This window comes from Salarias fasciatus, chromosome 15, assembly GCF_902148845.1.
Source record: "Salarias fasciatus chromosome 15, fSalaFa1.1, whole genome shotgun sequence".
Classification (NCBI taxonomy): Eukaryota; Metazoa; Chordata; class Actinopteri; order Blenniiformes; family Blenniidae; genus Salarias; species Salarias fasciatus.
The window spans coordinates 29,791,966-29,814,998 of NC_043759.1; the positions used below are offsets into that span (position 1 = coordinate 29,791,966).

The 23,033-nt window shown below is 51.5% G+C and overlaps 1 protein-coding gene across 4 annotated transcripts in view; it reads right to left on the reverse strand.

The window, feature by feature from the left end:
• Positions 1-1,612: 1,612 nt before the first annotated feature.
• dse (dermatan sulfate epimerase) overlaps positions 1,613-23,033 on the reverse strand; it is a 29,477-nt gene continuing 8,056 nt past the window's right edge. The window contains exons 4-8 of one of the 4 annotated variants that reach the window (XR_003933137.1): positions 8,054-8,293; positions 7,377-7,584; positions 4,010-5,677; positions 3,338-3,942; positions 1,613-1,883 (exon numbers count right to left, since the gene is read on the reverse strand). Coding sequence is in view for 2 of the 4 variants with exons in the window: in XM_030111036.1 (XP_029966896.1) it covers positions 3,702-3,942; positions 4,010-5,677; positions 7,377-7,584; positions 8,054-8,293 (2,357 nt within the window). In the remaining 2 variants the exon portion in view is untranslated. Of the gene's footprint in view, positions 2,009-2,605; positions 5,678-7,376; positions 7,585-8,053; positions 8,294-23,033 lie in introns of those variants that run through there. The other 3 variants (XR_003933136.1, XM_030111036.1, XM_030111037.1) reach the window with 3 other exon arrangements.

The window sequence follows — 23,033 nt, forward strand, 5'->3', positions numbered from 1 at the left end:
CATTTGCAGCAGTGAGTATGGTAATATTTATGACAGCTTAGACAAAGTTCAAATAAGGCAAATAGTCTGAGCCTCCTGGTTTGCTGATTGGTTTCTGCTCTTAGGGTACTTTCACACCAGCTCTGTTCGATCCAGTCTGCTCTTCAGAGTTCTCCTGATTGCTGCAGCAATAAGATGTGATAATATGGAGCGCAATGCATTTTGGGTAGAAAAACAATCTAAGCTCGAGTCAGAAGAAAAAGATGCAGAAAGAAAGAGTTGGAAATGCTTGGAGGTCAGAGGTCAGAGGTCAGTGGTGAGGAAGAGTAGGAGCTCATTGACAGATAGCCAGAATATCATGGTTGCTTGTGGCCTGTGCTTCTGGCTACCTGCTAGCCGCTAGCTGCTAGCTGACACCTGGGGAGGACTTCCTCTTTCATTCTGGACCAATCGATAAGCCGGTTCCTTCTTCATCAGGCTTCCCTTCCTCCCTGGTCAGTGCTGGGTTCAGGGGGCAGCGCCCAGCAGCCGAGGTCCAGGGGCTCAGTCTGATCTGACAAGTGCAGTGTGGAAGAAATCCAAACCACATGGAGGGGCAAATTCTCCCGTGGAGAACTGACAGCAGGCTCGCCGCCCGGGCCGGGCCATCCCCGCTGCCACCTCACCCCGGGGTGAACCGAGGCGCAGCCCGGAGACCGGGGTGCACGCCCCGTGCCTCCCCAGCTGCCGTGCTGAGAGGCACTGAGGAAGGTCTGCTCTGAACATGAGCCGGAATAAAGAGCACCTGAGTGATCAGAGTTCTGTCTACTTCTGTCGCTCCGTGATTCTTTTGGGATAATCGCACCTCATGAACACCGTTTCCTTCCAGGGTTTTGCTGCAGCAGCAGTGCTGGTTTTGTCCTGGACCGCCTCCGTAGAACTGCTCATCAGGAATGTTCTGGGTGAGTCAGTCCAGAAAACAGAGAGGCATCCCCGGTATGTTAATCCTGCAGTCTGAGTCCAGCAGCTTCTGATGGTGAGGGGTGGAACCCGACCCCTCCAGCAGAGGGCAGCAGCTCGGGCCTCACTGTGAGCAAACAGCTGTTCTTCTTCAGGATCTCATTTTCCTCTGCAGTTTTTCTCACAGGCCCGGCCGGCCTGCTGGGGCAGGGAGGCCTGTTATCGAGAAGAGGCAGCAGAGGAGGGTCTGGAGCAGGAAGACGGAGGCGGGCCATTCTCCTCAGCACATCTGGAACTCGTTATCTGCTCTGTCAAAACAACCTGCAGCCCTTTCTGTCTGCTTGTGGACCTCTGAGGAAGTGAGTGCCCCCCCCGGCCTCTCGACGCTGTGGGGTCGGCCCACCACCAGGCTGGTTTGGAGGGTTCTGGGATGTGAGAATGGCGTCTATCAGAGCTGAGCTCTGCTGCAGCGTCTGGTCCAGACCAGAGGAAATGGAGGCTTTCTCCCAGGTGAACTGGCTTCTGGGAGCTTGGGGGGTTCAGAGGTCAGGAGAAGCTGCTGCGACCCCCAGACATGGTAAATCCCACTGCAGGCTGTGAACACACGTCTGATCTGTCAGTTTACCAACCTCCACACAGTGTTTGAGTCTGGGAGCTAATGCTAATGCCAGAAATGAAAACACACCCATTCATATGAGCATTTTATTTACAAATAGTAAAAAAAACCAAGACTGACCATAAAAATATATCTTGCTTTAACATATATACACTCAGGTGTGTCACTGTGAACAGGACGGATCTCCACATCATGATGGCGTTCTAGCGGCTAACGGTGCCACGCTCCACAGCTCCACAGAAGCTGACTACGTCCCGGGCGGTCCCACGTCCTCTCAGCTGTCCAACATGTCCTCTCAGGAGTCAGCAGGACAGGAGAGACCTCCTCCGGCTCCCATTCCAGCTGCCGCCTAAAGACACCCAGGCGTCAAGACGAGGCTCGTTGAAAGACGGACATGGAGCCGAGACGAGGGAGCATCAAGCTGATAGAGAGGAGCTGTTCACAGATCAGGGAGCAGGACGCTGAATCCCTGTGCTGTGAACAAAAACGTGATTTCAGAAAGTCTAAATGACTGCAGGACTCGTGTATCTTCAGTCCCAGCCCATCCCCGTCCCGCACGCTTCAACACCCTAGAGACCACCGTCAGCAAACCCAGCAGAGTGAGGACCAGGGTCACACTAAACCACCACAACACCCTGAAACCCTGAACCCAGTCTGCTCCTCTCGGGTCTGAACCGGAACAAAGCACCCAGCAAAGGCAAAGGAAGCAGCCAGTCAGCAAAGTGTGGTGGGTGCAGAAATGAGCCGTTTGAACCAGGGAGCTACTAGCATGTTAACTGCTTCATGTCTACGGCCTGGCACTTCAACATTTCAAAGTACTTTGACACCTGAGGCCTCAGGAGAGGTTGACTCTGTAACAGCACGAGTATTCTCCTCCTGAGAGTCCGCTAGAAGTGGTATTATCCCCCTTTCCCACTGCAACTAGCGGGTCGACCCGTGTCTTCAACCCGCTAACGATCGGCTGTTTGTTTTTCATTAGACGCCTTTCCCACCGCCTGCAGACCCAGGTCTCACCTCCTGCTGGTGAGCCGCGTCGCTGCGTTTTCCTGCGCTGATGGTGTCCCACGTTGATGACATCATCAGCAAGACGGAGCAAAGCGAAAGTAAACAATGCAGCGGAACACAGTCCCCATTACCTGGAGATGAATCTCCTCTTCCCCACGGATCCAGAGCAGCTCTCTGGTCTCTCTGTCTTGCCAGTGCTGGGTCGTCTGGACGAAGGAAATCTCACGCTGTGTCCAGAAACAACAACTAGCGCGCTAACGTAGCCATGCTGCGTCGACGTCATCATGTAAGTTCCCAGATGTGTCCCTCCCACTAAAAGCCGGTACAAAGTGACCCGGTAAATTCCCGGGTCGATTGCAGGGTCGAACAACCTGGGTTGAAATCCCTGTCAAACCCTTTCTCACTGCCAGGAGGAGCCGATAGTTAGCGGGTTTAAACGGGTTTTTTGGCCAGTGGGAAAGGGGTATTAGTTGGAAGAGTCAGGGTCTTTCAGGAGGTTTTTGTTTCTAGAACTCAAACCTAGCAAACACCTGTCTGAGTGTGTTGGTAAAACCTGAAGTAATGCCCCCGACACTCCCACCCGACAGCCAAACACCACGGGCTGAGAGGTCACGGCTTTAGGAGACCTTTCATCAAAACACGTTCAACGCTTGCAGCAGGATCTCCTCGCCAAGGCTTTTAAACTCCCAAGAAAGCTCAAACACATCCCAGCTGCCGTAACAGAAACACAGCAGCAGCAGTAGCATCGTACCAAGTCTCGTTGATTTGATGAGAATCACAAGCAAACTTTAAACCCACCATCACCAATGTGAGAGCTTCTCGGCACGGCGCTGGGTTTCCTCGGTTCCTCCCCGTTCTGAAGGCTCTTTCGACGGTCTGTCGCCTGGTTGAGAGGGCTTAGTGGCTGCTGTCTGATCAGGGCTGAATCTGGTCCCTGACCAGATCACACTGGCTTTAAAGGCAGACTTTGGTCCAATTCTTGGATCGGTTTCAAGGCTTGTTTCAGAGAGCTTTAAGCGCAACACCAACATCATTCATAGAGGACTTTTATCTTTATCTAAAAGAGGAATTTACAGGCTGTTTAGAAATATTGGGAGCACATTCTTTTATCTTTACACCTCCTGGTTGAATATTACAAACAGTCAATGGAAGTACGGCGGGTTCAGGAGCCCGGGAAGAGCTGAATCAAGTTGTGAAAACAGTCATGTCTGAGCTTGTTTGTGTACGGCAGAAAGTGAAGCTGTGTTGTTTCTTCTGCTTCGTTCTTTGAACTGTAACTCCCTGATGTAGCTGACCTTCTGGAATCCTCCGAGCATTTCTCTGAGCAGCGGCTGTGAATGGGAGCTGGTCTGACGGCGGCCCTCTGGACGGCCCGCCCCGGGCTCCGGGTGCTAGCACTGCACCTGGGAGCAGGACAGGAAGAGGTACAGCAGGATGCAGCAGTCCAGGAAGAGCACGGTGTAGACGCACCTCTGGGCGGACAGGCTGTAGCCCCTGTGGAAGCGCGTCAGCAGCATGGCCAGCATCATGAAGAAGGTTCCCGTGTTGAGAACCAGGAAAAGTCGGATGTAGGATCCCGAGTCGGACAGGTCATCGCTGCCCGTTGCGCCCAACATGTGGACCTCCTTAAAGCGGCGGCCCTTTACGACGCCCTCCTTTCTACTCTTGTGTTCTTCATTATAATCCACTAAGGCACTCAGGTCTGCGTCGCCCTCCTCCTGACTGTCGTCGTACGATCGCTTCAGATTTATCAGTCTGGCTTTCTGTTCACTGGACTCAACCTGTGCAAATAAGTCGGGCAGCCCCTCGGACAGCTTCTCCCCGAGGCTGGCCCTCTTCCCGCCTTTCCCCGGGCTCTGCTTCTTAGACATGGTGAACATCTTCGCGATGGCCTCCTCAGATTTCTTCCTGTCGGATAGCCTCAGAAGGCGCTTTGCGGTCTTGCGGAAGCTGGCCGAGTTGAGGACCCGTCCCAGGATGTGTCTCTCCATCTGCTGGAAGACGGGCTTCACGTGGTGGAGGTGATCCTCCACCACGTTCACGTACTCCTCCACTTCCTCCGGCGAGTCATCGGCCTGGGCAGTTCCTCTCTCGAACACGACCTTCTTGCTATCTTGCAGCACCATGGCGAACAGAGGCTTCCTGGGAGCCTCCCCCGTCAGCAGGTGGACGGTGTAGCGGTGTTCTTTGGTGGTCAGGTAGACGTCCACTCTCTCAGAGTCGCCGCGCAGCCTGAAGCTCTCCACCTCTACGCCCGGGCCAAAGAAAATGTAGGCCACTCTGGTGTGGGGATACCTCAGCGGCATGGTGACGTTGACGTAGTTTGAGCCGTTATAGGCAAACCTTGGAGAGTAGCTCCAGTAACCCAGGACTCCTTCAGCGCTGTGGCTCGTGTCGTCCTGCCAGAGCATCTGGTATTTATCCTCGCCGTGCGATATGAATGCTCCGTGAACGTCGTCCACCTGCGTCTCTCGGAACGGATGGTACGTGTTCTGGAAGAAGGCGCTCATGGCCCTCGTGGGACTGTCTGGATCCAGGTGGATGTGGTCCACCAGGAGCAGAAGCTGTGGGTGGAGAAGGAGGAGGTTCCTCTGAAAGCTCCGGATCTTGAGCTCTGGATGGTAAGCAGAGCGCCCCTCCCCCCGGATGAAGACCATCCCGTCTCTTTCCATGGCAGCTTCCACTCGGCCCTGAGCGTCCGCGGCCGGCCCAGACTTGTAAGTCAACCACTTGGAACTGCAGGCTTCAGTCACTTGTCCCACCCACTGACCGAAACAGCTCCCTAAGTGGGAGGGGCCAAACAGCACCGCATTGTTTAACAGGGTGTACTTGGGACCGTACAGAGCCTCTGTGATGAACGGGACGCCGTTGGGCGAGAAGGTGAAGGAGTTCTGATCCGGGTGCTCGTGGCCGGCGTTGAAGTTCCTCCACCCTTTGACCCACTCCCTGTACTGGTTCAGGTGGATGATGTCGAAGATGGCCCGTCCACCCAGCTTCCCCGACTTGAAAGAGAGGAAGGAGTGGTTGGTGGCGGCCGGGAGAGCGCTGCCGTGTGTGACCACGCCCCAGTCCTCAAAGTAGTGAAGACGAGCGCTCCCAAAGTCTGACGGAGGCTTGGGGGTCAGGTGTGGGTCATACCTGCAGAACAAGCAGAAGACAGACAGAGGGCAAAACCTCAATGAACCAAAAACACAGCTCTTCCACAGATTTAAGACGTTAACACGTACAATGGAAATCGTACAAGAAACAATATTTATGGAATATCACCAAAATGAAGATTTAACTTTCGAAATAACAACATTTAGGATGTTTCATGATGAATGATTGTTAGTGGTGACTTTTTAGGGGTTTATGATTAACGATACTTTAATGATGAAAAACAACAGAAGGAATATCCCTAGCATTGGATGGTGGCTACATGTTTAGCATTAGCTAGTTAACTGGTGGCGACATGTTTAGCATTAGCTGGTTAGCTGCTGACTACATGTTTAGCATTAGCTGGTTAGCTGCTGGCTACATGTTTAGCATTAACTGGTGGCTACATGTTTAGCATTAGCTAGTTAGCTGGTGGTGACATGTTTAGCATTAACTGGTGGCTACATGTTTAGCATTAGCTAGTTAGCTGGTGACGACATGAGTAGCATTTGCTAGTGAGCTGGTGGCTACATGTTTAGCATTAGCTGGTTAGCTGCTGGCTACATGTTTAGCATTAGCTGGTTAGCTGCTGGCTACATGTTTAGCATTAGCTGGTGGCTACATGTTTAGCATTAACTAGTTAGCTGGTGGTGACATGTTTAGCGTTAGCTGGTTAGCTGGTGGCAACATGTTTAGCATTAGCTGGTTAGCTGGTGGCTACATGTTTAGCATTAGCTGGTTAGCTGCTGGCTACATGTTTAGCATTAACCGGTGGCTACATGTTTAGCATTAGCTAGTTAGCTGGTGGTGACATGTTTAGCATTAGCTGGTTAACTGGTGGTGACATGTTTAGCATTAGCTACTTAGCTGGTGGCTACATGTTTAGCATTAGCTGGTTAACTGGTGGCTACATGTTTAGCATTAGCTACTTAGCTGGTGGCTACATGTTTAGCATTAGCTAGTTAGCTGGTGGCTACATGTTTAGCATTAGCTAGTTAGCTGGTGGCTACATGTTTAGCATTAGCTGGTTAGCTGGTGGCGACATGTTTAGCATTAGCTAGTTAGCTGGTGGCTACATGTTTAGCATTAGCTAGTTAGCTGGTGGCTACATGTTTAGCATTAGCTGGTTAGCTGGTGGCGACATGTTTAGCATTAGCTAGTTAGCTGGTGGCGACATGTTTAGCATTAGCTGGTTAACTGCTGACTACATGTTTAGCATTAGCTAGTTAGCTGCTGGCTACATGTTTAGCATTAACTGGTGGCTACATGTTTAGCATTAGGTAGTTAGCTGGTAGTGACATTAGCTGGTTAGCTGGTGACAACATGTTTAGCATTAGCTGGTTAGCTGGTGGCGACATGTTTAGCATTAGCTGGTTAGCTGCTTGCTACATGTTTAGCATTAACTGGTGGCTACATGTTTAGCATTTGCTAGTTAGCTGGTGGCGACATGAGTAGCATTAGTTGGTTAGCTGGTGGCTACATGTTTAGCATTAGCTAGTTAGCTGGTGGCGACATGAGTAGCATTAGTTGGTTAGCTGGTGGCTACATGTTTAGCATTAGCTGGTTAGCTGGTGGTGCCATGTTTACACGTGGTGAACTCGGTTTCTTAAAAAGCCAAAGTCTGATTTGGTTTCATGGACAACGGCCCACAATGCATTGCAAAATGTAGTGGCCCTTTGAGCCCCCGATGACCACCGCTCACCAGAGGAACTCCGTGTGGAGGGTACACCAGCGCTGGCCTCTGCCGGCCCGGCCCGGCCCGTCCAGCACCCGGTTCTGCTGGATCAGCTCGGCCAGCCAGTTCCCGCTGCCGTTCCTCATCACGTAGCGGTCCAGGAAGACCAGCTGGCTCTCGGGCCCGTAGAACCAGTTGTAGTTGGAGTCTGCGATGGCCACCGTGCGCTGAAAGCCTGCAGAGAGAAGAAGACGTCACCAGACGTCACACCATCTGGAGACGCTGAAATCCTTAAAGTGCGAGTAGTGGAGCTCTGGAGGTCCAGAGTTCAGAGAGGACAGAGAGGTCAGAGGTCAGAGACGTCAGAGACAGACCTCTGTCGATGAGAGCTAACATGTATAGGAACTGTTTCCAGCTGTCTGCTCTGGCTACTGAGTGCTTCAGCAGGGTAAAGAACCCCAGTCCCAGCTAACAAAGGCATGCTGCAGCGCCTCATGTTTAGCATTAGCTGGTTAGCTAATGCTAAACATGAGGCGCTGCAGCAGTTCAGTCCTCCTGCTGTCAATCTGGTGGTTTCAGTGGTTTCAGGTCTGTTCAGCAGTCTGCAGTCCACCTGCTCCAGGTGAGCAGCAGGCTGTAAATGACTGTTTTCATCTGGGTCGTCTTCCCAGGACGCACCGGGCCGGCACCGCCGCGAGCGCTACCTGGCAGGACGGTTCTGTACATGAAGGCGAAGTGCTGCAGCAGCCAGGGGTGCTCCAGGTGGCTGATGGCGAAGTGGCGCTGCACCAGGAACATGTACTGGAAGAGCGAGCGCGTGGTGTAGGTCCCGTAGGCCACGCCCTCGTACAGCGAGCCGTCCGTCACGCCACGCAGCAGCACCAGGGACTTCTCCATGATGGACAGGGCCTGCTTGGTCCACAGGTAGGCCTCCTGCAGGTAGCCTGCAGCAGCAGACACACACACACACACACACACACACACACGGTCAGCCTGCATTCACTGCTGTAACACTCACACTCCAGAGGTTCAAACACTGGTCTGACGGCCGGCTGGGGACCTGGTCAAACGCATAAACACTGTAAACGTTCTTATTGACCAGTAATGACCTGAAACACCGTGGAGCAGCTCACTGCAGACAGTAGGGCCGGGCGGTATAAACCGTATAAACTGTATGTGATATAAATCTGGCCCACGGTAGGGATTTTGGTCATACCGCCCAACCGCGATAGCAGATTACGTCCTCTAGGTGGCAGTAATGCAACTTTTTAGATGCCCGGTTCCCCGAAGAAGAAGAACACAGCGACAGCGATGGCGGCGAGCGGAGAGCAGACAGAGGAAGAGCTCCTGAAAAAGACTGGTGCAACGTCTAAAACAGCGATCTGTAACTGGAGGCCCGCCGGCCAAACAGTAATATCTGGCCCGCCAGATGATTTAGAGCAGTGTTTCTCAAACTTTTTAAACCGAGTACCACCTCAGAAATAATTAGACTTTCCAAGTACCACCATGATGACCAAAGTAAAAAAAAAAAAAAAAAAACACACACAGGAAGCAGGTATATTTCTAATAGTCTTGGTCTTTATGTTTTTGTTTAATTCTGTCAGCCACAGTTAGCAGAGGTAGAACACTGGAACTGTCACACACAAAGGGGCAACTCCCCCTCTCACTAACATCCTCTCTCTCTCTCTCTCTCTCTCTCTCTCTCTCTCGCGCGCGCGCGCGCACTCATGCATCATTTGTTGCTAACGCTAGCAGATGCCGGTGAAGCTTCGGCTACGCTGCCTAATTAGCCACCTGACAGCCTCGTGTTGCTTCACTGTCGTCATCTTCAGTCTCAGCAGGGCTGCTGGTTGTATTCTCCTCCTGTTCTGCACTTCTTTTCCTAATAGCTCCTGTTTGGAGCCACATTTGTCGAGTTTTCGGACCTCTCGTTTCACCTCTGCACGCTCATGACGGTGAAGCTAAGCTAGTTTAATCGTCGATGACTACTACGTGACTGAACGTGAGCACGTCTCAGTCCAACACATTATCTTAGAAGAGAAAAACTGAATGTGAATTACAGTGGATTACACGTGTTTTACTTTTAAATGATGTATTTTGATGGTATTATTTGTTTCTGAAAGTTCTGACTTTTAACTAATCTTCAAAGAATATATACATTTCTGTGATTCCCCCGCGTACCACTAGAGGGAGCTCACGTACCGCCAGTGGTACGCGTACCACAGTTTGAGAACGGAGGATTTAGAGAATCTGAGGCAGCGAGGGGCGCCAGCGCATTCCAGGCGCATTCCAAACAACACAACACGTAGGACACAGGTAGGTATTTTTAATACACCGGTTTCTTCAACACCGCCCGCCTGGAATGCGTGGGTGTGGAAATGAGTGCTCCCGCCAATGCGGAAGTGAACTAACGCCGCCCGCCACTCGCGGTGTAGGCGGACAAAACAAGCGCCCCCGCCGGCACCCCTCGCCACGAGCCGCCACTAACTCAGTCCATCAACCTGTCAGCATCCCGCTCCTCCTGAACCGCCTCCTTTACCTGTGAAACACCTGGAACCCTCTGATTCAGAGAACAACCTGAGCTGCAGCTCCTGCTGCCTTCAGTGCCGGCGCCCGGTACTCGATGGTTCAAGCTGCAGTCCTAAAAGCTTATGAACTGGTTCCCGAGGCGTACAGACAGTGTGTTCATGGTACGAAACGGGGTGATAGGTCACACTTGGAGTTTATGCATGTCTTGGTGACAAATTTTGATTGCTGGTGCTCTTCAGCAGGCGTGAAGACCAAAGAGGAACTGCGTGAGCTTATTTTGTTGGAACAATTCAAGAATTCAGTGTCTGAGCAGATTGCCGTTTATGTCAGTGAGCGTGGGGCTACGTCTGTGGCAGAGGCTGCTGCTCTTGCGGATGATTACCATCTCATTCACTTGGGCAAAACGTGCGATTCTGGCAACCGTGACAAATTTAAAAGATTGGATGGAGCAGAGTTTAAGTCTGGTCGTGTTCGTGACTCGGATCAGATCTGCAACTATTGTCACAAGCGTGGACACTGGAAGGATTGTTTTGCACTGAAGTCTCGTTTGAGAGCTGCATCTTCTAAGCCTATGATGTGTGCTGCGTCTGCTGTTGGTCCTGGTTTTTCAGAGGCTACTACTGAGGTTGCTCCAGAGCTGAAATCTTACATGCCGTTCATTACTGAGGGCTTCGTCTCTCTTGTGGGCAGTCGTGAGCGTGTGCGTGTGAAGATCTTGTGTGACACTGGCTCAGTTGATTCCTTCATTGTAGCTTCTGTGTTACCGTTTTCTGAGAAAACCTCTCTAGGCACTGGTGTACCTGTAGTGGGTATGGGCATGAGTGTTTTGAGTGTACCACAACATAAGATGATGCTTGACTGTGATTTCTTTCAGGGTGAAGTCTCCATTGGTGTTCGTCCAGCATTGCCAGTGGATGGAGTAGCTCTGATTTTGGGGAATGACATTGCCGGAAGCAGAGTGTGGGCCGGTGTTCCCCCTCCGGTCAAAGTAATCGGTGAACCAGGCGAACTTCATGGGGATGAAGTTCAGTTGCCTGGAGTCCTTGGGGCTTGTGTGGTTACTCGGTCAAAGTAGAGTGTCACCGCGGTTGGAGATGATTCTGCTAGTGATTTTGCACTGCCTGTGGCTCCGTGGTCCATTTCTCGCAGTGAGCTTGTGAAGGAGCAGGAGGCGGATGGCACCTTGAAGGAGCTCTTGGATCAGGTCGGCTCTCCTTCTGAGGTTAGAAGCCGTTCTCATGGTTACTTTTTGCACGAGGGCGTGCTTATGAGAAAGTGGACGCCTCAGTTTGAAGGATTTGTTGGAGAACCTGTTTACCAAGTTGTTGTGCCAGTGCAATTTCGTAAGATTGTCTTGCAGATTTCTCATGACCAGTGTGGCCATCTTGGCGTCAGGAAAACGTATGACAAAGTTCTGAGGTATTTCTTTTGGCCTCGTCTGAAAAGAGATGTCTCTGCATACTGTAAGTCCTGCCATACATGTCAGATGACGAGTAAACCTAACCAGGTTCTCAAGCCTGTGCCACTCAGTCCAATTCCAGCTATTAATCAGCCTTTTGAGCATCTGCTGATCGACTGTGTTGGCCCTTTGCCACCGTCTAAGTCAGGTGCGAGTTACCTGCTGACTGTGAAGGAAAAGTGCTCTGATCTGGATTATTTGATCTCTACTCCGGAGCGTGGAGCCAAAACTCGGCTTTGTCAGGTCAACTTGTTGGAACCTTTCTTCTCTCCAGACACTGGGGCTGCGACGGGGGGAAAAACAGTCGGAGGCTCATCCTCAGTGTGTGGCTTCGGCTCCAGCGGTGGCAGAGCTGGGGTCGGAGATCCACCTGAGTCGGATGAGGCTGTGGTGTCTGGGCGATTGAGGAACAGTGAATCGTTGCAACAGTTGGACATGGCTTTGGCTTATTTGTGTCTGCATGAATACGCTCAGGTTGTTGGTTGGATGAAGAATTTCCTGTGTCTGTTTGGTGACGTTTCATCAGGTCACTTGATTAAATACGACAGTGATGTCGGTGTTTTACCACCGATCAGGCAGAGGTTCTGGTGGTGGTCCGGTGGTCGTGTACGCGGACCATGACCCGCTCACCTTCCTCAGCAACCTGCAGTCGCCGACCCAGCGGCTGATGCGAGGGACTCTTTTCCTCCAGTCCTACACACTGGAGATCAGGCACATCAAAGGCCGTGACGATGTCATCGCTGACGCATTGTCCAGGCCCCCTGTGTGACGAGGTGGGTTGACTAACACTGAGTCCTTCTACTCAACCCGAGACTTGTTTATTATGGGTTTTTTTTGTTTCACTGGTTTTTTTTTTTTAAAATAGATTCTCGGGGCTGGGTTAGTTAGGACCCCTACTCGGGTCCCTTTTTTGTAGGGGGGGGTGTTACGACCCAGGGTCGTTGGGAGGTCACGGGGAGTGGTCTATTGTGCTCTGCGGCTGCTCCCGCCTCTCCCCTCTGCACAGGTGTTCCAGATTACAGTGATTGCTCTGTGGAGCAGCATAAAAGCCGGAGCGTGCACGCGCTCGGCGTGGTCGTGTCTCTGTGGGTCGTCATCGCTGCCTCGCTCCTCCGCCTCTCCACAGGACGACATCCTCCCGCGGGGTCCTGCTCCCGCTCGCCGGCTGCGGGCGCTGGACTTCCCGATGACGTCCTCCTGCGGCGCTCCGTTCCCGCTTGTCGGCCACAGGCTCCTGTCGGCCTGATGGCGTCCACCGTTCACCTTTTGGTTATGTTGGCGGATCTTTTGTTTGCTTTACTTCATTAAACTCTCCTTTTACGCATGTTACCCGGTCTCTGTCTCCCTCGTTTTGTTGTGGCTTCGAGCCGGCCGTAACAAACGTGGAGGCTTCTTATTTGTTGCTTATTGTTTCTTATTTTGAGAAAGAGAATGTATTTTTTCATTTTATATCTCATGAAATGTTATCTCAGTTGTGAGTTTTTGAGTTTATAAGTGTATAATAAAAAGTTGTTTTATGAGTGACCTTACTGTCTTCAGCATTTTTCTTTTTTTTCACAAAATGATCTTTGAAAAATAGGGGTTGTGTTATAATCGGAGTCGTCTTATATTCGGGCCAATACGGTATATATCAAATAGGGGTGTAACAATACATGTATTTGTATTGAACCGTTCCGGTCCGGGCCGTTCGGTTCGGTACAGGACTGTCCCCGGGTGAGTTCACGGACCAAAGTTTGTTTTTTTTCCCCCGGCTCACGGCCGGATGGTGCGTGTGTTTACGTTCTGCTGCTAGCATGTGCAGCTACACCTGCAGCCATGACTGCTACTGCTAGCAGCCTCGTCCATGCTCCACATGTCCGCCTGGCGCATTGGTCCCTGGGACGTCATGTCATGAACTTCTGTCCACGGACGTCCGCGTGCAGGACAGATTCTGTGACCGCGTTGTACGTATGCGCACGTCGCGCCGGTACACGCATGCGCCAGAGCGCCACAGCAAACAAACCATGACAGACGCTGACTTTGAAAAGTGAGTCTGTGAAGCGAACAGGCTGCAACTCCGTCTGAAGAAACTCAGAGAAAAGCTGGAGGACGGAGAGAGCAGACTGTCAGGAGGAGGAGGAGGTCTGTCACTGAAGAGAAGCAGTGTGGAACTATACCGGCTGTCGGGGGGCTCACTTACCGGGGGGTATGCACGTGCCTCGGAGGGAATATGTCTGCTTTAAGTGACGCTTTAGGCATAGCGCCCCCACGCTTCAATGGTGAGGACAAGTACTGCATGCAGGTCGGTATCTTTATTAAAGTGAAATAGTGATGCTCAAATCATCCATTAAAATTGGTCTAATTCTGCATATAATCCATGATTATGATCATACTAAATCAATAATAATAAATTAAAGGAAATACATGGGGGAAACAGCATTTTTCCAATATTTAGGGCCCCCCCAAAATTTCACAAATCATGTTTTCAGGGGGGCTCATGTCTCATCAAGGGGGGCTGAGACCCACCTGGCCCCCCCATAGTTCGCACCCTGAGTGAAAGTATCTAATCGCTCGGGCGCCGCCCCGAGATTCAGAAACAGAAAAAAAAAGGCTCAATAAACTCTGATACTAAATGATAACGTCCTGACAATGTATGAGCCTCATTTCCTATAAATAATCTGAAATAAAGGAGCAGATAAACAGTCTAGGATGCGTGGATCAGTGCGCCTGCATGGAACGAACACAGCTGAGCCCAAATGTAGCAGGAGAGAAGAGCGTTGGCGTCGTGATGTGCCGCAGAGCGGACACAGACACGGACATGGGAAGCATGGACAACAAGAACATTTAGGTTTTGCATTTTGTTCCCTACTGTATCGAAACTGAACCGAACCGTGACCTCAGAACCGAGGTACGTATCCAACCCAGATTTTTGTGTATCGTTACACCCCTAATATCAAATTATACCATGATATAAATTTAGGCCATATCGCCCACCCCTAGCAGACAGCAGCACAGTCCTGGGCTCAGTCAGCCCCGCCCCCTGTCGCTCTCTGGCCCCGCCCCCTCACGGTCTTTTTCATCTCTGGCTCCAGACTTCCATCATGCCAGCCTCCAGCTGGCCTCACTTGATGAAAACAGAAACAGAGGGGCGGAGCCACGAATGGCCGCCACTGGGTTCTAGCAGGTCCTGACCAGGCGCCGCCTCCGCTCTGAAAACATGAAGACAACGCAGAAGCGCAAAGAAGCTGAAATTCCAGGGAAACTCCAGCAGGGGGCGATGGTGCTAGTTCCAGAAAGAGCCCTGGTCTCATTGGACCCATTCAAAATGTTAAAAACATCATGTGTATCTGTGACACAGGATCACAGGGTCAAAGGGTCACAGGGATTATACTTTCACTCCTGTCAGCAGACCTCCTCCCTGCAGACAGGGCTTGCCGTGTCCCAGTTGTCCACTGTGTGGGTGTCCCTGGGGACGGGCTGCAGCCTGATGTCTGTCTGAAGGGCTCTGAACACCCCAGAGGACATGACTGACGATTTTCAGAATGTTGATGGAGAAAGAAAACATCCCGTTTCATCTACCTGACAGAGGAGGGGTCAAAGTACCGCATGAGGCCGGGTACTGCCGGGGACAGAGACCGTCTTTCAGTGGAGACCAACCAATCAGAAAGCTGAAGTCTGATGGTCAGCTGATGGCTGAGTAGACCAATCAGAGCACATCCTGACCCACTCATCAGGGTGGAGCGCTCTCCCCTCAACAGCAGCCACAGCTCAGCCTGTTGGTTTGATCCCACCCTGCCAGAGCCCAGGTCAAAGGTCAGGCCAAAAATACCTGAAAACTGCAGTGAACAGGGGTCTTCGTGTGTGTGTGTGTGTGTGTGTGTGTGTGTGTGTGTAAAGGAAATAATGAACCTGAGACTGAACACAGTCCTCTCAGTGTTGGGCCACAGAAACATTCCGACCTCAGCATTGGAAAACCTCACGCCGCAATGCTAACGCTACATGCTAACGGACGCTCTCTGGAGAGGCTCCGCCCAACTTCTACTAAACCACGTGGAAATAAACATTTTCATTTTGGAGTTTCTAACACGAGAAAAACAAAACCAGCTAACACGACTGAAGAGGGATTCATGTCGCAAAAAACGTCTGAAACGTCTGAAACAGCAGCAGTGATCAAAATGATTCAACAGCCAGAACTGCAGGACGACTGACAGCAACTGCTCCACAGACAACCACAGGAAAACAACCAACTTCTTCACAGACCAAAAAAAACATCTTCTCAGACACACACACACACACACACACACTAGCTCCTACTCTGTGCTTCACTAACACTGTGTGTGTCATGAACACACACTAACCAGCAGTGGAAATGTCAGCTCATCATGCAGCTTGGTCCCATCAGGCTTCACTGTGGCGTTTCCACTGTCTCACTGTTCTGATGAGCTAATGCTCAGCACAGCAGCCTCGTTTTGACGTCACAATCATCATAAATCCTCCACATCGTCACATTTCTTCCCTCTCTGCTCACATTCTCACTTTCTAACTACATATGGAAAACACTGAAATTAAAGCTCAACCTTTACTAATCTGAATTCATTTATATCAAGGTGTTAATCTGGAATAACTTCTGCTTTACCTTTAGCATGTAGCATTATCCCTGCAGTCATCTGGGGGTTAGCATGTAGCATTATCCCTGCAGTCGTCTGGGGGTTAGCATGTAGCATTATCCCTGCAGTCGTCTGGGGGTTAGCATGTAGCATTATCCCTGCAGTCGTCTGGGGGTTAGCATGTAGCATTATCCCTACAGTCGTCTGGGGGTTAGCATGTAGCATTATCCCTACAGTCGTCAGGGGGTTAGCATGTAGCATTATCCCTGCAGTCGTCTGGGGGTTAGCATGTAGCATTATCCCTACAGTCGTCAGGGGGTTAGCATGTAGCATTATCCCTGCAGTCGTCTGGGGGTTAGCATGTAGCATTATCCCTACAGTCGTCAGGGGGTTAGCATGTAGCATTATCCCTGCAGTCCTCTGGGGGTTAGCGTGTAGCATTATCCCTACAGTCGTCAGGGGGTTAGCATGTAGCATTATCCCTACAGTCATCTGGGGGTTAGCATGTAGCATTATCCCTACAGTTGTCTGGGGGTTAGCATGTAGCTGGGAGTTAGCATGTAGCATTATCCCTGCAGTACTGTGATGTTTAGCATGTAGCACTATCCCTACAGTCGTCTGGGGGTTAGCATGTAGCATTATCCCTGCAGTCGTCTGGGGGTTAGCATGTAGCATTATCCCTGCAGTCTTCTGGGGGTTAGCATGTAGCATTATCCCTACAGTCGTCTGGGGGTTAGCATGTAGCATTATCCCTGCAGTACTGTGATGTTTAGCATGTAGCATTATCCCTGCAGTCCTCTGGGGGTTAGCATGTAGCATTATCCCTGCAGTCCTCTGGGGGTTAGCATGTAGCATTATCCCTGCAGTCTTCTGGGGGTTAGCATGTAGCATTATCCCTACAGTCGTCTGGGGGTTAGCATGTAGCATTATCCCTGCAGTCGTCTGGGGGTTAGCATGTAGCATTATCCCTGCAGTACTGTGAAGTTTAGCATGTAGCATTATCCCTGCAGTCGTCTGGGGGTTAGCATGTAGCATTATCCCTGCAGTACTGTGAAGTTTAGCATGTAGCATTGTCCCTGCAGTCTTCTGGGGGTTAGCATGTAGCATTATCCCTGCAGTCGTCTGGGGGTTAGCATGTAGCATTATCTCTGCAGTATTGTGAAGTTTAGCATGTAGCATTGTCCCTGCAGTACTGTGAAGTTTAGCATGTAGCATTGTCCCTGCAGCCGTCTGGGGGTTAGCATGTAGCATTATCCCTGCAGTACTGTGAAGTTTAGCATGTAGCATTATCCCTGCAGTCATCTGGGGTTAGCATGTAGCATTATCCCTGCAGTACTGTGAAGTTTAGCATGTAGCATTGTCCCTGCAGTCATCTGGGGGTTAGCATGTAGCATTATCCCTGCAGTACTGTGAAGTTTAGCATGTAGCATTGTCCCTGCAGTACTGTGAAGTTTAGCATGTAGCATTGTCCCTGCAGTATTGTGAAGTTTAGCATGTAGCATTGTCCCTGCAGCCGTCTGGGGGTTAGCATGTAGCATTGTCCCTGCAGTACTGTGAAGTTTAGCATGTAGCATTGTCCCTGCAGTACTGTGAAGTTTAGCATGTAGCATTGTCCCTGCAGTACTGTGAAGTTTAGCATGTAGCATTGTCCCTGCAGTATTGTGAAGTTTAGCATGTAGCATTGTCCCTGCAGTACTGTGAAGTTTAGCATGTAGCATTGTCCCTGCAGTACTGTGAAGTTTAGCATGTACAATTATCCCTGCAGTATTGTGAAGTTTAGCATGTAGCATTGTCCCTGCAGTACTGTGAAGTTTAGCATGTAGCATTGTCCCTGCAGCTGTCTGGGGGTTAGCATGTAGCATTATCCCTGCAGTACTGTGAAGTTTAGCATGTAGCATTATTCCTGCAGTCATCTGGGGGTTAGCATGTAGCATTATCCCTGCAGTACTGTGAAGTTTAGCATGTAGCATTGTCCCTGCAGTCATCTGGGGGTTAGCATGTAGCATTATCCCTGCAGTACTGTGAAGTTTAGCATGTAGCATTGTCCCTGCAGTACTGTGAAGTTTAGCATGTAGCATTGTCCCTGCAGTACTGTGAAGTTTAGCATGTAGCATTGTCCCTGCAGTACTGTGAAGTTTAGCATGTAGCATTGTCCCTGCAGTACTGTGAAGTTTAGCATGTAGCATTGTCCCTGCAGTACTGTGAAGTTTAGCATGTAGCATTGTCCCTGCAGTACTGTGAAGTTTAGCATGTACAATTATCCCTGCAGTATTGTGAAGTTTAGCATGTAGCATTGTCCCTGCAGTACTGTGAAGTTTAGCATGTAGCATTGTCCCTGCAGTACTGTGAAGTTTAGCATGTAGCATTGTCCCTGCAGTACTGTGAAGTTTAGCATGTAGCATTGTCCCTGCAGTACTGTGAAGTTTAGCATGTACAATTATCCCTGCAGTATTGTGAAGTTTAGCATGTAGCATTGTCCCTGCAGTACTGTGAAGTTTAGCATGTAGCATTGTCCCTGCAGTACTGTGAAGTTTAGCATGTAGCATTGTCCCTGCAGTGTGCTTTCAGACTCAGCCTTCCAGAAAGTCCCTCCAGCGGCTGCTGGCGCTCCCTGAGGCGATGAGGCTTGTCGTCTTCTCAGACCTTCATACTGAAGACTATGGAGTCCTGAATGTGTTTGATGAGTGTTTTCCTCTGTTTAGACAAGTGTGTGTCGGCTGCTGGAGGAGTCCGTGATCCGGACCGTCCCCCGGGAGCGTCCCCCGGGACATCCTGGGAGTGTGGTGGTGTTTCCACTGACAGCTTTAATTGAGGAGCGTGGTGGGACACGTCTAGAGGACCCAGTGGAATTCCTGCTGTCAGCCTGTGGAAGAACTCTGTGGTGTGTTTTGTCTCCAGAGCTGAGGGGATTATTCCCACCTGACTGCCTCAGGGGAGCCAGGCAGCAGACAGTCCACCAGCCGGGCTCCTTCAGCGGGGACAAGTGGGACTTCCAGCGAGGACAGCCGGAGTTTGGGAGGAAGGCTGACGGCAGCGTTCGTCTTCATCTCAGCCCAGGAAAAAGTGACTCTCTCCATGCGTCAGCCTGCGTCAGCGCGGCTCAGGATTGTGTTCTGCAGGTTTTATTTGTCCAGCGTTGGCTTTACGAGAGGCTTCCAGCTGGGACAGTCGTTCCAGACCCAGCAGGGAGCCGGATCAGCCTGCTAGGAGAAACCATGCAGATCAAGATCCATCTGAGAGGATGGAACCAGCAGAACTCAGCCAGATGTTAGACCCCCGTGGACCATTCACGCCGTCAGGACGCCGTCAGGACGCCGTCAGGACGCTGTCAGGACGCCGTCAGGACGCCGTCTTTACTCCATCAGTTTTCCATGAGTACTCCATCAGTACTGTATGAATACACCATCAGGACTCCAATGGGACTCCGTCAGGAACCTTATTGGGTCTCACTTTGGACTCTGCTGGGACAGAGTGCGTCGGGACTCACTGGGGACTCACTGGGGACGCTGGGGACTCACTGGGGACTCACTGGGGACGCTGGGGACTCACTGGGGACTCACTGGGGACGCTGGGGACTCACTGGGGACGCTGGGGAGTGACACTCAGCCGCTGTGTTCCACTGCTGGTGTTTGAGGAATAAGAAGCTGGTCGGCAGCAGGAATAAAGGTCCCAGGCTGACCTCAGACACTGACCCCCTGCTGGGCGGGGCTCTGGAGGAGCAGGACTAGAAATGTGTTCCTGGATATGAAGGCATGAAGACGAGCAGTGAGGAGGAGCAGTGAGGCTGCGGACTGGAGCGACCAGCGGCCGTGAGTAAAACCTGGAGCTGTACGGAACGTCTGGAGCACACGGCCACGAGGAACCCCAGCTGGGTCTGCCTGGACTCTGAGGACCGGCTGAGGCCTGGAGGAGGACCGGCTCCGTCCTCTCTGAAGCCAGACCGGGTGAACACAAGTTTCCATTCATCAGGAGACAGACGGTCTGTTTCCAGGCTTCTCATTTCTCACTTCCATCCAGAAGACAAAGTGCAGACAGACTCGGTCTGTTTACGTAACAAAAACATTCTGCAGAGAGCCCTCCTCCTCGGAGCGCTCTGAGCGGCCCACGTGGAAATAAACCTCCCAGCACAATCCAGACTAATGAAATTCCTTCAGCTCAGCTGCTCCTCGGCTCCCAGAGCCGCCTGACTGGAGGAAAGTCTCCCACATGAGGCGGCCCTGAAACCTGATCCCTTCTTCCCAGGCAGCTCGGTCCTGACCTTCTCTTCACCTCACGGCGCGTCCAGGACGGACGGTCAGTCCAGGACGGACGGTCAGTCCAGGACGGACGGTCAGTCCAGGATGTACGGTCAGTCCAGGACGGACGGTCAGTCCAGGATGTACGGTCAGTCCAGGATGGACGGTCAGTCCAGGACGGACGGTCAGTCCAGATCGGACGGTCAGTCCAGGACGGACGGTCAGTCCAGGATGTACGGTCAGTCCAGGATGGACGGTCAGTCCAGATCGGACGGTCAGTCCAGGACGGACAGTCAGTCCAGATCGGACGGTCAGTCCAGGACGGACGGTCAGTCCAGGACGGACAGTCAGTCCAGATCGGACGGTCAGTCCAGGACGGACGGTCAGTCCAGGACGGACAGTCAGTCCTCTGGAGGACGCCGCTCACCCCAGCTCCCGGCTCCTCGACTTCATGACTACAGAACTAAACTAGAATGTGGCCCTCAGAGAGGCAGACCTCAGTCACCAGCAACCAGAAGAACACCAGATATAAATATAACTAAGCAGATGTAAATAAAGCCTGTCATCAATTTAAGTACTGAGGCCCTCTGCTGGATAGATACAGTACTACACTGGTCAAATGAAAGTTGTCACCCTAACGTCCCGAACGCACTGGACGCGGAAACGGCCATGTTAGCCTGACTGGCCGCACACAACGCGCAGGGGGCGCCGCGGCTCGCACTCTGCAGCGCCCGCGCCGCTTCGTTCTGTTTTTCACGTGAGCCGCGAGCGGCGAGAGCGCCAATTGTCAAGCTGGATCAAGCAGATCGGACCAGACAGGAAGTCGGAAACAGAAAAGGCAAGAGAATCTGTTCAACTTTCAAAATAAAATAAATTAAATGACGATTAGTTACGCTGTTGCTCGTTCGTCTGTCACTGGGTCTAATCACAAGAGAGATGGACACACACACAGACATACGCATGTACGCACCCAATCAAACACACACACACACACACACACACACACACACACACACACACACACACACACACACACACACACACACACACAGAGATTCGCGTGATGCAGAAAAAAAGAGGACAGGAGGAGAAAGTCTCTCCACAGGTCACCAGAACACACCTCCATCCTGGCAGAGCGACAGAGGGAACAGACGTGAAAACCGAGAGCAGCCGGATCAGCCGAGAGCAGCCGATGTGCTCAGCGGAGAGCAGGCAGCAGACACGCCTCCAGTGCGAACAGCCAAGCGCCGGCGCCGAGACGTTCGCGGCGCCTCCGCTACGCTTCCGCGTCCAGTGCGTTCCTGACGTAACGTAACTCAGCAATAAAAAAACAACACATTGACAGACATGCAGAGATGCATAACGAAGGAAACAAACAGTCCAACATCAGGTGAAATCACTTACAGACGAAGCTCTGATCAAGTTTTGAAGAGAAGCCAACTTGTGGCGATTTTGTCGTGCTGCTGCGCGACTGTTCCGTCTGTGAAACAGGTCTGACTAGGAACTAAAACTAAAGTTCCGCTGGGCGGTACACCCTACCCTTAAAAAAATTCGTGATGATCCGGATCATCACCAAAATTTAATGGATTCTAAGTTCGCCCAAGACCCTCCTTTCCACAAAGTTTCATTGCAATCCGTCCATTACTTTTTCTGTAATGTTGCTAACAAACCAACCAACCAACCAACCAACCAACCAACCAACAAACCGACGTGATTACATGACCTCCTGGCGGAGGTAACCAGCATTTGTAAGAATGCTGATGGGCCTGTGATCTCAGCCTCAGACTGATCCGCCAGGTTGATCCACTTCCCCACCAAGGCTCAGCGTCACAACGCTCCACTTCCTCACATCAGATGGAACACGAAGCCCGAGTCACAGCAGGCTTTCAGAGACCAGTACCAGGAACAGGAAGTGAGACAGCTGTTCAGAACCCAGTCCCTCGCTCAACACAGGTTTCCTTCACCTTTCACTGAATAAAATCCAACAGAACACGCTGTACCCTCGACCCCGGCAGGGCCGGGAGTAACGCTCACTCAGGTTCTGTCAACCGCCCAGCTGCAGCCCAGAGGCATTCCTGACGCTTCTGAACTAGCCTGCTTCTCATTTCTCCTGCTTTGAAGTGTTTCAATCTGTTCTAGCTGCAGTGTTTTCAGGCCTGTGAGGAGCGTTCACCGCCGGATAATAAGCTTCACATGTGTGAAGGAGCCGAGCTCTGGGCTGGAGCCACAAACAGCAGGAAGTCAGTCAGCTGAACACGTCTGCTAATGGCAGCACTAACGCTAGCGTCAGCGCTAATGCTAACATCAGCACTAATGCTAACAGCAGCACTAACGCTAGCGTCAGCGCTAATGTTAACGGCAGCACTAACGCTAGCGTCAGCGCTAATGTTAACGGCAGCACTAACGCTAGCGTCAGCGCTAATGCTAACATCAGCACTAATGCTAACGGCAGCACTAACGCTAGCGTCAGCGCTAATGCTAACGGCAGCACTAACGCTAGCGTCAGCGCTAATGTTAACGGCAGCACTAACGCTAGCGTCAGCGCTGATGTTAACGGCAGCACTAACGCTAGCGTCAGCGCTAATGCTAACGGCAGCACTAACGCTAGCGTCAGCGCTAACGCTAACGGCAGCACTAACGCTAGCGTCAGCGCTAATGTTAACGGCAGCACTAACGCTAGCGTCAGTGCTAATGTTAACGGCAGCACTAACGCTAGCGTCAGTGCTAATGTTAACGGCAGCACTAACGCTAGCGTCAGCGCTAATGTTAACGGCAGCACTAACGCTAGCGTCAGCGCTAATGCTAACGGCAGCACTAACGCTAGCGTCAGCGCTAACGCTAACGGCAGCACTAACGCTAGCGTCAGTGCTAATGT